At 44.2% G+C, this 14175-nt stretch overlaps 2 protein-coding genes across 2 annotated transcripts in view; one reads left to right on the top strand and one right to left on the bottom strand.

Moving 5' to 3' along the window:
* Nucleotides 1-14175, bottom strand: part of LOC130086183 (uncharacterized) — a 196946-nt gene that overhangs the window by 32014 nt on the left and 150757 nt on the right. The window contains exons 2-3 of the mRNA XM_056252383.1: nucleotides 4891-4910; nucleotides 4533-4758 (exon numbers count right to left, since the gene is read on the bottom strand). Of these exons, the coding sequence (XP_056108358.1) occupies nucleotides 4533-4758 (226 nt within the window). The 5' untranslated portion in view covers nucleotides 4891-4910. The remainder of the gene's footprint in view (nucleotides 1-4532; nucleotides 4759-4890; nucleotides 4911-14175) is intronic.
* Nucleotides 12333-14175, top strand: part of smim24 (small integral membrane protein 24) — a 219005-nt gene continuing 217162 nt past the window's right edge. Inside the window, exon 1 of the mRNA XM_056252393.1 lies at nucleotides 12333-12338. The gene's annotated coding sequence lies outside the window, so the exon portion shown is untranslated. The remainder of the gene's footprint in view (nucleotides 12339-14175) is intronic.

The raw sequence follows: 14175 nt of genomic DNA, 5'->3' as shown, positions 1-14175 counted from the left end.
ACAGGAGCCTCCCCCAGCGCCTTCTGTAGCGAGGTGAACGCTGTTAAACACTCACTGGGCCACAGAAAGTCTTGGTCTTTGTGTAGTAGCCTGAACAGCGGTGCCGCCACACAGGAGAACCCCCTCACGAACCTCCTGTAATAAGAGGCTAAGTCCAGGGAGCTTTTCAGCTGTTGCGGGTCTGATGGTGTGGGCCAGTCTCTGACCGCTTGTACCTTTTCATCCATTGTGCCGATGCCATCTCTGCCCAGCCTGTGCCCAACGAATGACACCTCTCTCTGCATGAAGTGGCACTTTTCCGGGTGGAGTTTGAGACCCGCTGCTAATGGGTCAGAGGCCCGGCTCTTAGGAATCTGAGTAGTGTGTGCTGGCTGTGGCGCAGGTGGGGCGGCTAGATGAGGTGAGGGGGGTAGTGGGGGTGGCGACTGGTGAGTTCCGAGCGGCGAGGGCTGTAAGGTGCCTCTGCCCAGCTGTGAGTGGGGGGGGGGGGGGGGCTAAGGGGGTCTCGAGGGGTGGGCCTCACGTCCCCTACAATGGGGTCACTGTTGGCTTTGCGGTGTTTGCTGACACAGTGGTTACCTGGGGTGTCGTGGGGTTGAGGCCCAGGGGGTGTGGAGCCATATTGACCGGACGTTCCCCTGGAAAGCACAGGGTGGCCTCCGCCAGGTCCAGCTGACAGCCTGTGTTCTTCAAAAAGTCCAGTCCGAGAATGCAGGGGTCCTGGACTGACGCCACCCACACCAGGTGGTGCACTGTTTTACCCCCTACCACAAATGTCAGTGTCCCTTTGCCTTTCATGGGTGACAACTCCCCCGTCACCGTCCGTAGTTGGACTGCTGTTGGCTCCAACACCATTTGCCTGGGAAGCACATCGGGCCGCACTAATGTCACTGTAGAGCCGGTGTCTACCAGCACGTTACCAGCACGTTACTCCCTCCACAGTGACTGGAATGTGGCAGAGGTCCCCAATTGAAGTCCGGCCCACTACTGCCATCGGGCCAGCGATGCCTGAGGGTGTATGTGGGGGGCTGTGGTTCGTGGTCCGCGTTGCCCCCTCTATGCGGACCCGAGGTCGTTTCCCCGGTGTCTGGTTGCTTTCGGGTATGAGTGTACCAAGTGACCGGGTTCCCCACAGCCCCAGCACAGTCTAGTTGTGCGGTCAGGGCACCGTTGAGTGCCCAGGGAAGCTGCCCGCACCAGCTCTGTCAGCTCGACTGCCCATGCTGGTGTTAGCTGAACCTCCGCTGCTGCTCTGACATGGGGACTGTTGTGTTCCTGTGTGGGCATTGTGATGTAGGCGTGGGCCGTTTCTCTCTCTGATGCCCTCTCCAATGCCTCCTGCAGGGACCGTGGGTGTGTCAGCTGTACCTCCACCCACAGTTCGGGCGGTGAGAGGGCTTGCATGAACCGGTCGCGGGCTAACTCACTTTGTACCATCGTGGGCATGCTGCTATATGATCTGCGGGTAAGGCTCTCAATGTCATTGGCTAGTTGCCGTAGCGGTTCGCCGTGTCTTCTGTACCTGTTATTCAGTTCATTGCGGAGGAGCTCCGCTCCAGTAAAATTCCCGAACCATCACTGGAGAGCCCCCACCAGTGCGACGTAGTTCTCTCTGTCCTCTACGTCTAAGAGTAGCAAGCATGCTAAAGCCTCGTCCGTAAGGCACATCGCCAATTGTAACGCTTTGGTCTCTTGCGACCAGTTCTGTGATTTAGCAAGCAGTTCGAATTGCACATGAAAAGCTTCCCAGCTCACCTTCCCGTTGTACTTTGGAGTTTTCACAGAGCTAGCCGCTACCGCTGTTATTGTGGACTGGGCGCCGCCATTGTTGTTTACTTCTGAGCTTCCCGCGCCGGAGGTGACGTTGGTGTCTGCGCCCCCCTCCGACTTTGGCTTACGGGTAGCGAAGCCTGCATGCCCTCGTTTGTCGAAGCCAGCCTCGAAAGCCATCGCTTCATTCGTGCCCCTAAGATGGCCTCTGCTGTCCTCCAGCCGTCGCAGCTCCCTTTGTAGGTCACCAAACATCCATTCCGCGGCTCGGGCTCCTTCTTCGTCACTCATCTCCCCACGCACACCGTGGCGACACTGTCACGCTAAAGCTAACTTAAAGGTGACCTATAATTCAAAATTGAGTTTACCTTGGTATAGTCAAATAACAAGAGTTCAGTGCATGGACATGACATAGAGTGAATCTCAAACTGGACTGTTCTGGCGTTCTCATTTAATTCACGTTTATGAAAAACACCCCTGAAAAACGGTCGGTTCTCCACACAATACCGACTGAGACGCAATAGTCGGGATCATTAATATGTACGCCTCCAAATATTTGCATAATGCCAGCCCTCAATGCCAGGCGGAACTGCACAGCCGAAGCATGGCAGTTGCTCAGTGTGGATGTACACATGAACACAAAAGTATTTTTTAGTTCCTTCATCTGAGCCTCTGAAGAAACAATGGGTTAATTTTATTTTCTCTGGAAATTTCCAAACATTTCACCGACTGTTTCCTCAACTTGGGCCAATACAGAGCTGGCCTCGGATCGAGCTACCAAGCAAAACTTTCTGATGTGTAATTGTTCAAGTTCAGACAGGTAATCTTTCTCTCAAAATCGTTCAATACTGTTTATGCATCAGTAAGTCAAGCCAGTGACTAAAATATCAGCTTCACATCGTTTCTTTTAGTAGGATGAAAATAATCGTATTTAAATTGTGAACAAATTATATACAGAAAGCGATCAAAGAACAATCTTTCCACACAGCGCGAGTTTATCTGGACACTTGCCAAACTCGTTATGAAATCAATGACGCACGTTACTGCACAACGAAGCTCTTACTGTATTTACATCATCGTGTTTGCATTGGTGAAAGCATTAGAGAGAGTGCAGAAACTGCTTTGCAATGATAAGATCTTCATTCTCGCGATCAACACACTGTCATCTGCTCAATGCTCATCACGGCAACATTTTATGTGATGGGAATCACATAAAACAGTCCAGTCCCTAAATACTTTAAAAACATCTCACGATTCGTTAATCTCGATAGCTGTTATAGTAAAACGTATAATAGCAGTAGTAAAAGTATTCGGGAGAGAGTTTCACATGTAATGCGTAGCTATTTCATATGCAAGCATGTCAGCCAATCACAGCAGTGCCCGCGGTTACACTGAATCCCACAGCAGACACGCCCCTTCAAACAGAGTGTTCAAATCAGAGGCTAAAAGCAGGCTAGGAAAAATGCCATTTATTTCTAAATTATGATTATTTTTTATCTAAAAAACATACTAACATTATAAGGGTAACCCAGGAAACATTATAAAAAAAATAAAAAATAAACATTCTAGGGCACCTTTAACTAACTAAACTGGTCCCTAACTATTAGTGCAGGGTGCACCCTCGATCTACCTTATTCGCTTTTCCAATAATTTATTTTTTACTTCTGACACCAGTGTAGCATCTCACAAGAGGCCAAAATTCGGTTAACTTGTCACTTGAAAGCAAAAAACAGTGTTTGAGATTCGTAGAGGCAGTGGGCGGAGCCTACATTAATATTCATGAGTTTCCCGGGCATGCGTGGAACTGCTCATTCTAGTTAACGCTCCTCGTTTCTCAGCAGGTTTAATGGATTATTTCAAAAAAGGTAAATATAGTTTCAGCGCGAACTTAAAATACAATTGTGTATCATTTCATAAAGTTCATAATGTTTTTATTAGTTTGCACGTTTTTGTGCATTCATTAATGACTAAATGATTGATGGCATTCACCTAGGCCTATATAAAGCACAGCAAACTTCAACTCATTTATTTCGTTGTGCTTTTCCTCTGTACATTGCAAGTTCACTCTACAACAAATTTCAATGTCACAGGCGTTCAGGAGTTTTGCACCACAAATATCTTCATACTCAAGATGGTTGCGCCCTAGTAACAAAACAACAAACTAACATCACTGTTTCCCCCCCTTATAACTACTTCAGCAGTTTTAAGAGGCCTACCACAAATAACAATGATAACACATTTGTTATATCACCTTTACTTCCTATTTTGTTTCAGTTCCCCTTTCAGTCTGTGACAACACTGTAGGCTACTTGAGTCAGACATTCACTAACGTTACCACTTTCTGACTCTTTCGGATCTTCAAACACTTCTTTTTTAAAACACTTTGCATTACTGATCTTTTCCAAATTCTTCCATTTTGTTTGTAAATTCAATTTTGGGAGAAAACTTTAGCTTCATTACAGCAGCAGTAAAATATGTAACAGCCTGCCACAAACAAAGAGAGTCAGCGAACAGACAAAACTAAAGTCAGAAATATTCTTAACATGCGTGAATGCAGACAATGCTTTTTTTCTTATTCTTAATTATTTTTCTTGCAATTTCTTGTTCATACAATTGTATTCATGTATTTGTTTACTGATTGATTCATTGACTTTATTGATTAGAGAGAGAGAGAGAGAGAGAGAGAGAGAGAGAGAGAGAGAGAGAGAGAGAGAGAGAGAGAGAGAGAGAGAGAGAGAGAGAGAGAGAGAGAGAGAATCTACCGGTAATACGGCCCGTATTCCCTTCCGAAACTGTCACATTTTCTGGTTCGACCTTGAAAGGGGCTTCCGTGTTTTGTGCTGATATTTGTACACCACTTCTATCAAGATGGATAATATTCATTGCTTGACATTGACCCTCCTCCAAAAAGCTTCCATCGCTGTAACAGGAGATTAACCTCAGCATGGATCCAAATGAAAGAATAAGAAGACCTCTCGCAATATACATCTGAAACGACCAATATAAATAATAACATCAATTTTAAACAACTAATTTGTAACAATTCCCGTTCATAGACACTTAAGCCTTTACTGAAGTTCAAATATAATAAAGTTATTACATACCTTGTTTTAGACCTACCGTGCGCGTTGCTGATTAAAAGGAGAGGGAAGTAGGCTAAGTGTATTGCTGTCAGTCGACTCTTTATATAGTAGGTGTCCGTGATTCCGTCAGCTCAACAGATATTGTATTGCCCAATTAAGTTGGCTAAATGGTTTATAATGCCCTCTTTTGGCGAATTCAGTTATTACGATCAAAGGGGGAAAATGGTCTTATGATAGTAGCTTTGAATTGTTCTCCTGCCCCACAACAAACGTGCATAAGGAAGTAAGTTACACATGACTTATTTTTGTGTTTATAATGAGGTCACCGCAGGCAAACCTCTGATGATAGGCCACAGAGCCATTCCAATGCTTCATTTTGTAAGTCAAGGTTTTCAGAAAGTTTAATAAAGTGAGTGTTTTGTAACATAAAACTGATAGGTGATCTAGTTCATGTCACAGTCCTTTGTAAAGAAGATAAAACAGCCTACAACTAAAGTCTTTGCTAGAAGAGAACTCTGAGAACAAGAACCTAAAGCTTCAGTTTGTGTTTTATCACATCAAGACAAAAATCACCACAGCAGCAGCTGGGAAATAGAATCCAAAACACAAAATAAATCATTATTGGCCATCTATAATAGTTACAAAAGCCTAATGCTCTAAACGGAGCAAAACTGTTCTTCCAAAGCTTCTTTTTCTTTCTCTTTCTCTTTCTCTCTCGCGCTCTCTCTCTCTGTGCATGCGTGGACGTTTGTGGAGCGTGTGAGAGCTCGAGCTTTGAGCGCGTGTATTTGTCTTTTCTTTTGTGTTTTCCTTATGTAGCACCGAAAGGGTGGGTTTTGTTGTTCTGGACTCAACTATAATTACAACACCGACTACGCCACCCTGGGAATTTCACCCAGGGAAATAATGCTCCAATAAGGACACAGGTTCGTTCCCACAAGAAAGAGCAGAGACGTGAATATATAAAATGACAATACTTTATTATGACTAAAATCAAAACTACACACACACACACTTCAGTACACAAAGGGTTAATATGGCTTCAAAATCAAACTAAAGGAAAATAAACAAAATCAATCAGACAAGCAAAGATAAAATGTCAGATGGCAAGGAGAAATAGCAAACCTACCCAATTCCACTTTACTACAAACACTTCAAACGTACACTACTGTAGCCTACTCACTTCACCACAAGCACACGTGCATTCAAGTGACAGAAAATTCAGAAGAGTCAAAATCACTCAGTGAACAAGGGTACCCAGTAACTTGGACCTAGAGTGGTCAGCCCTCCTTCTTAGCCAGTCCAACAAAATTAACAAAGTCAACTTCAAATTGTCAAAAATCAATAAACAAGAGAAAAAAAAAGAAAAATACAATAAAATGATCATAAATCAAAATAAACAAGAGAAAAAGAAAATACAAAGTTGATCAAAAAAATACAAAAGCAACAAAATAACAGATGCAAATCACATTACAACTGATCCATGAACAATACACACACAACCGACTCACTCCATAAGATCACGCAAACATCAATACTTCTTTCTCACGAGAACACACACACGCGCACACAATAAACGAACGCACTCAAACAACTCGCATCATCTTATGAGTTCATTCACACAACAATCCAATTATACCATACGAACCCCACAAACAGTCATTCAGTTGAACCAGTGCGGAGGTGGCCAAACGGCCACACGGATTAAGAATCGAGTCTTACAGTCTCCCGGCGTCAAGTTCATTTGATGTGGGATAGTCAAGCAGGCGCAAACGAGGCGAGGCAAGGCGGAGCGTCGCGGCAACGCGCAACAGAAGTGCTCAAGACAACAAAGACAAAGACCAAAAAAAGGAAGGGGAAGCCAGGTCACGGTCCCAATCGGCTCGCTGTAATTATGCCGACATTACTAGCTCTTGGCCTCTCCAACTAAAACAGAGGAGGAACACGATATAAACAATGTCTCTTCGCGGATATTCCCCCATTAAGTCAATAGTTTACCCACCTGATTATTAGCAAATCAGCCCTCCCAACGTCAAGCCACGATGGGTAAACACAGCCCGGGATGCATACTAAAACAAACAGAACGCATACAGCCAACAGCTCACCCCAAATTAAATATTTCTCTATCTATGGTAACGTACCCAAATGATGTGCGGTTCAGCCCAAGGATCCCCATACGGGAACAGCTCGGAAAGACGGTGTCAAAGTTTGCAGCAGCCTACACGCTTCCCAACACAGGAACCTTCCTTATACACACTCACGCACCCATAGCGCACCTGGATCTAATTAGGTAAATACCATTCGGTTAGTACTCAGGTTGTTACTAAAATTAAACTAGGCAGCTATGCCTGCTACAATCTACAATTCGTACAATACGATTCGTACACCCCAAGTCACTTTCATTGACGGCAAAAATTGACTGAAACCGCTGCAGCAAAACCCTAACCTTGCTCTGCTCGTCATCAGGTAATGAACTCAACTCAACCGCATCTATTTGTGCTCGCTCTGGGGGCAAACCTGCAGTAATTGCGTTAGACCGAACTTCTGTAACACCTGCAGGTAAACTAACCACATGTACGCTACTTAAAGTGCCCAAAACCCTGCGCGGGAAAAGCATAACATCTAAAGTACCCACGTTAACTATTGGTACATAGACTGTGCCTTTAACAATGCGAACCAATGCAGGCGAGACCAACAGATTTTCCGGTAATCCGGACTCAGGGGGTTCAAGGAGCACTACTCCATCTGCAAATTGTTCTGAACAAGTCGCCGCTATCAACGTAATAGTACCGCCTATCACTCACTGCGTCCGAGGACCCCGCACCCTAACCCACCCTGAACAACCAGGAGGAGGATGAGTGTTTACTTGATGGCACTGTTGCAAGGCCTGCCTCACAAAGGAAGGGACTCCAGCCACAGAAGGGAAGTTAAAAAGTGCTGTACCGTGCTGCCCGAACAACTGCTGGTAGCACCGCCCCAAGACATTCATCCCTAATACACCAGGGGCTTGGACACCAATGCCTCCTGGGGGATCCTTAACAACCAAAATGCCACAATTAGAGACTGCGTGCCCACATAATTCAACATCCAATTCCAAATAACCTATATGTAATCGAAAGCCCATTTGCAGCACGCAATAGCCACTGGCAGGACTTCAAACGGTCTTGCCCCCACGGTTCAAAATGTCTACGAAAACAGGTCTCCGTAATCGTAGACACCATTGACCCAGTGTGTATTAAACAAGACACAACCACTCCACCTATATGGACATCTAAGTGGGGACACAAAGACACCAATTTTGGTAGAGAACGTGAAATGTAATCTATCTCTGAGCCGCAATTCTCCCCAACCGACTCGTGGCTCCGCGACCCGGCGGGGACTAGTTTTCCGACTGTTGACCAAAGCGAAGTTGCCTACCATCCGTTGGCAAATCAGCATGACGGGGTAGGTCCCTAGAATGGGGGGCCACTCGTTCCCCAACACTTTCTTTGGCAATGTGTCCCGGCCTATGGCACCGCCTACATATAATCGGGCCACTACGAGCAGATGGAACACGAGGTGACGGTCCTTGCAACCTTGTAATTCTTTGGGTGAGCTGCTCAAGCTGCTTCTGCTGTGCCTTAAACATCTCTCTTAATTCGCTCAACTCAGAACGTGGAAGTACACCACCAACCCCCGTATGTGTACCTCCCCCTGGAAGCCTTGAACCGACGGAACTGAATGGCTACGGCCTCTAGCGCACCCCCGGGGTCCCTTCTTGTTCCCATCGTATAGCTTCACTTCGCACTTCCAGCAGGGTTGAATTTGGCTGACGACGAACGAGCTGCTTTAATTCTCGACGGAGGCTGTAATTCACGTACATGTTCAACGAATTGATCCCGCAATAAAGAGTCAGCATTTGGCAAACCACTGGGCGACCGCTGTTTAACCCTCTCTAGCAGACCCATGAGTACCAAAGAAAACTCCAATAGGGTCTCTCCCTCATGCTGTCTCCTAGAGAAAAATGCTTCTTGCAAAGCCACATAGGACTGGGAGCAACCGTACAATTCGTGCAACGCAATAATTATTTTCTCCGGGTCTTCCCGTTCTATCGCTGGGCGATATCGAATTTCTTCCCGAGCTTCCCCTTCCAAATGATCAAATAAAAAGAATGCGCGATCGGCAATGGACATATGACGAACCCTCATACAGGCCTCCGCCTCGTCAACCCATTCGTTTATACCCATTCCCGCTCTACCATTAAACTTGGGACACCTACGATCTCGTGGTATAAACACAAACCTCTCTGTAGCCGGAACATCAGAATTTGCCGGCGGAGGGTCAATAGGCAATGCTGACCACGCATTAGACGGACCAGGTCTGGGTTCCGCTGCATCTGTGATGGCCCGATCCTGCCTCAACTTCTCATTCTCAGCCCGCAACTGTAACACTAGATCTCGCAGTGCACGTAATTCCTCATCCATCCTTAAGAAATCAGTGAGACTACCAACAAAAAGAGATAGGACGTTCAGTGCACACCGCCGCCCTGCTTCAAAAAAAAAAAAAAAAAAAAAAAAATCACATTCACCCCACACAATATAGAAAAAAAAACTAATTCACATCTCAGCCCAAAAAATCAATGTGTGAACCCTGCCGACTACGCCAGAATGTAGCACCGAAGGGGTGGGTTTTGTTGTTCTGGACTCAACTATAATTACAACACCGACTACACCACCCTGGGAATTTCACCCAGGGAAATAATGGTCCAATAAGGACACAGGTTCGTTCCCACAAGATAGAGCAGAGACGTGAATATATAAAATGACAATACTTTATTATGACTAAAATCAAAACAACACACACACACACACAAACACACACACTTCAGTACACAAAGGGTTAATATGGCTTCAAAATCAAACTAAAGGAAAAATACAATCAAATTATCATAAATCAAAAATAAACAAGAGAAAAAGAAAATACAAAGTTGATCAACAAAATACAAAAGCAACAAAATAACAGATACAAATCACATTACAACTGATCCATGAACAATATACACACACAACTGACTCACTCCATAAGATCACACAGACATCAATACTTATTTCTCACGAGAACACACACACACACACACGCACACAATAAACGAACGCACTAAACCGTCTGAGGTTGGTCTGGCTGAAGCAGTGCCGACCGTGGATAAACCTGCTGAGGAAGGAACATCTGTTGAGGGGCCTGCCGGATCGACCTCGACGGAATCAATGAATGAAGGTAGGGATATGTCACGGGTGACTAGTCGCGGAGAAGACGGAACGAATATTCAGAGTTAAGGTTCCTATGGGGAGCGCTTTCCGGTTTCGGGTAAACCCGCAAACGCTGGCTATTTTAATGTTTTAATCAGAAACAGGTGCGTAAGGATGGTCCGCGAGGTCCCGATTGGAGAGCGCTTGGATTGAGTGGAGTTTAAAGGGGCATTACATCGAGTCAGAGGGTGTGGTTGCTCGGTGACGTTGTTGCTCGGTGAGGTGGTTGCTCGGTGGCGTGGTTGCTCGGTGAGGTGGTTGCTCGGTGACGTTGTTGCTCGGTGAGGTCGTTGCTCAGTGAGATTGTTGGTTCCGGGTTGCCGACACGGCAGATGAATGGAAGCAATGAGCGCGGTCTATCAAGGAGAGAGAGATAAGTGATATTCTGAGTTAGATTATGACATTATTGACGATTCTCGTAACCGTTTCAAAAACCTATGATGTGAAGCTGACTACTTAAGGGAAGTTGTGTGGCTTACAGTTCCTTACAGTGGCTTACAGTTCCCCATTGTCACAATCAGGATTATTTCGATGAGCGATGGATGAAACGCAGCGCTGAAGCCTTACCTTTGTGAGTGGAGTGTTTCACAGTGTTTGATAGTATTCATTCACGTGTGTTTCCTTGTGTGGATTGTTTTGAACACGAGTGTGGAGAATGCATTGCTGAAGCAGCGGTTGCAGCAACCTACCTCCATTCCCTCTCCGCCTGAGCCCCGAAGAGAACAGTTACGCTGGTGAGAAACCTACCTCCATTCTCTCTGCCTGAGCCCTGAAGAGAACAGTTCGCTGGTGAGCAACCTACCTCCATTCTCTCTGCCTGAGCTCCGAAGAGAACAGTTACGCTGGTGAGCAACCTACCTCCATTCTCTCTCTGCCTGAGCCCCGAAGAGAACAGTTACGCTGGCGAGCAACCTACCTCCATTCTTTCTGCCTGAGCCCCGAAGAGAACAGTTACGCTGGTGAGCAACCTACCTCCATTCTCTCTGCCTGAGTCCTGAGGAATATGGCTATTTTGGCCGTCCTTCCGGTTGATACGAAGGAACTTGCCCACGGAGAGTTGTTCTACAATCAGAGTTTTAAATCAATAAAGAACTTTATACTGTACTCCACTGTTTTCTGTCTGTCTGTTGTGTACCTGCGGTGTCGGCTCCTCACGTGGGGTGCAAGTTAGGGGTGCGACCGGTCATCTGGTGCCCACCCCGGCCTGCACCGGTGACAGATAATTCAGAAACTTCTGTAGCTGCAGAAACTGGGTTGTTGAACAGTGATGTAGAAAACATGGGGGAAGATGATGTGTCTGACACAGAAGCAGAGAATAGGATGTTCATAGTAGGCTACCAACAAAACGGAAAAATGTGGGAAAGATCAGTAGTGCAAAGTGTTTTAAAAAAGCAGAAGTGTTTAAAGATCAGAAAGAGTCAAAAAGTGGAAGTGGAATGTCTGACTTAAGTACAGTGTTGTCACAGACTGATAAGCAGAAGCTATGATGTTGATGAAATAAAACGTTTCCTTAATACCACAAAAAACAAAAGAGGTGTGATTGTAAAGGAATATTTCCCTGATCTAATGCAGTTCCATGACAAAGCCAAAAGTCTATTAGCAGATCGGTGCCTTTCAAACAGGGAGGTTTATCGTTTGAAAAAGATTGTGAGGAAAGTTGGCACGGATTTAAATGAAAATGAAGACTAAGAACATTAGTAATCTGGTTTTGCTTGTGTTTTTTTTTTTTTGTTTATTTATTTTAGTATCTGAAGTGCGGATTGCCTCCTTCAATGTTATTGGTGCTAGAGATTACAGAAAAAGAGCTGAGCTGTATGAAATTATCAAGCAGAAAAAAAAGATGTCACTTTGATTCAGGAAACACATAGTGACTTGAACAATGTTAATGATTGGATGAAGGAATGGGAAGGCTTATCTTTTTTCAGTCACAACACCACGTTAAGTGGGGGAGTATAGAGGTCTGCACGGGCTTTAAACTGAAGCCCGAACCCGGCCCGTACCCGCGATCATTTAACCCGACCCGACCCGACCCGACAATTACATTTACACATTAAGCCCGAACCCGACCCGAACCCGAGGTCCATTCTGTTTCTCACAGCAAATACCATTTTTGCAATATGCTATGTTGTATTTAATGATTGCTTGACATATTAAACAAATACATGTAGGCGCAGCGGCCCTATCAGCAGGCAGCACAGCAGTAAGAGAAAAAACTTAACAAGTAATTTTTTGCTTTATCAGACTCATGGTTTGCTTGTTGTAGTCTGCTGTCTCTGTCTGTATTGTGACTGAAATAGCGCGCGAGAGCGGTAGCACATGCACAAAACAGTTTTGTGATATAAATGATATGATAAAATAAAACAAATAATTAAAAAAATTATATATATATATATATCATTATCATTATATTTGAGAGAGAGAGCCTGTGTCTGACTGTGTGTATGCACATATTGTACATCTGCGCACGTATGTTCTCTCTCTCTCGCGTGCCGGTCACCACAACACAGCAAGCAGGCAAAGCACACGGCACGCAAACTATATATAGCCTATTTAGTTTTTCTTAGTTAAACCCGAACCCGACCCGAACCCGAGGCTGTTCATTAAACATTAACCCGAACCCGACCCGAAACCCGCACGTCTTTCGGGACCCGTCGGGCTCGGGTCGGGTAGCAGACCTCTAGGGGAGTATCAATATTATTTGCAAAAACATTTAATCCAAGTTCATATCAAGTTAAAGAGTTTTTGAAGGGTAGACTTTTAAAAGTGACAGCACAAGTGGAGAATTATAATTTTGTTTTTAACTTAACAATTGATAGGATGTTGTTTTTAGATACATTATGTTCTGTTTTACAAGATGTTTCTAATGATGATTATTTATTTCTGGGAGGAGATTTTAATTGTACAGTGAGTAATTGTGACAGAAATCATATTGAACCTCATATGCCGTCAAGAAAACATCTCATTCAAATAATAAATAAGCATGAGTTAAGTGACGTGTGGAAGTGTGGAAGGATAAAAGACAATATACTTGGGCACATACACGTGATAATGTTTTATCTCTGGCAAGATTGGACAGATTTTATGTGTTTAAGCATCATGCTGGTATTTTTGAAAATGTTTGTATTTTTCCTGTTGGTTTTTCATATCATTGCATGGTGCAATGTTCTTTTATTTTGAATTCTGTCATGCCTAAAAGTGCTTTTTGGCATTTTAATTTAACTTTGTTAGATAATAAGGATTTTATACACACTTTTAAATTGTTTTGGACTGATTACAGAACAAAAAAAGAATCTTTTCAATCAGTACAAAAATGGTGGAATGTTGGCAAAGTACAAATTAAACAGTATTAACAACACCAAAGTTTTAAATCAGTCAATGAAAGACTTAGAGAATGACATAATTAAGATACAGGAATTGGCAGAATTAACAAAACAACATAGCTATTTGAAAATTCTTAAAAAAAAAAAAGAATCAATTGGCAGAATTATTAGGGGTTAAAACACAGATTTGATCAGATTGATTGCGCCTTCAAAATATTTTTTTAACCTTGAAAGAAAAATGGGCAAAAAAGAATCATTCACGCTTTGCGATCTGAGGAAGGAATTCTGTTGTCCAATCCTGTAGTGATTAGAAGGAGGGCAATTGTTTTTTATGAGAAACTTTACAGAAGTGAAGTAGGATCAGACAATATCAATGAGAGTGTCTTCTTTGAGGATTTACCAAAGGTGTCTGATGAAGCTAATGCAGAGATTTCAGGTGCGCTCAGCCTTGGAGAACTGCATAAGGCCGTTCAGAGCATGGAATCCGGAAGGGTGCCTGGAGTTGATGGCATACCAATAGACTTCTATAAATGTTTTTGGGAGGTTTTAGGAGAGGATCTCTTAGAAGTCCTCAATGGTACTTCTGGACGAAGGTCTTCTACCTTTGAGTTGCCGGAGAGCAGTCCTGACCCTCCTTCCCAAGAAAGGAGATCTCACAGAGATCAAAAACTAGAGACCTATTTCACTTCTGTGTAGTGACTATAAACTTCTTTCAAA

This window comes from Rhinichthys klamathensis, unplaced genomic scaffold (assembly GCF_029890125.1).
Source record: "Rhinichthys klamathensis goyatoka isolate OS25496 unplaced genomic scaffold, OSU_Roscu_1.1 h1tg000094l_1, whole genome shotgun sequence".
NCBI classification, from domain to species: domain Eukaryota; kingdom Metazoa; phylum Chordata; class Actinopteri; order Cypriniformes; family Leuciscidae; genus Rhinichthys; species Rhinichthys klamathensis.
Note: the sequence above shows the minus strand (reverse complement) of the source record. Positions and strands in the feature narration are given on the sequence as shown.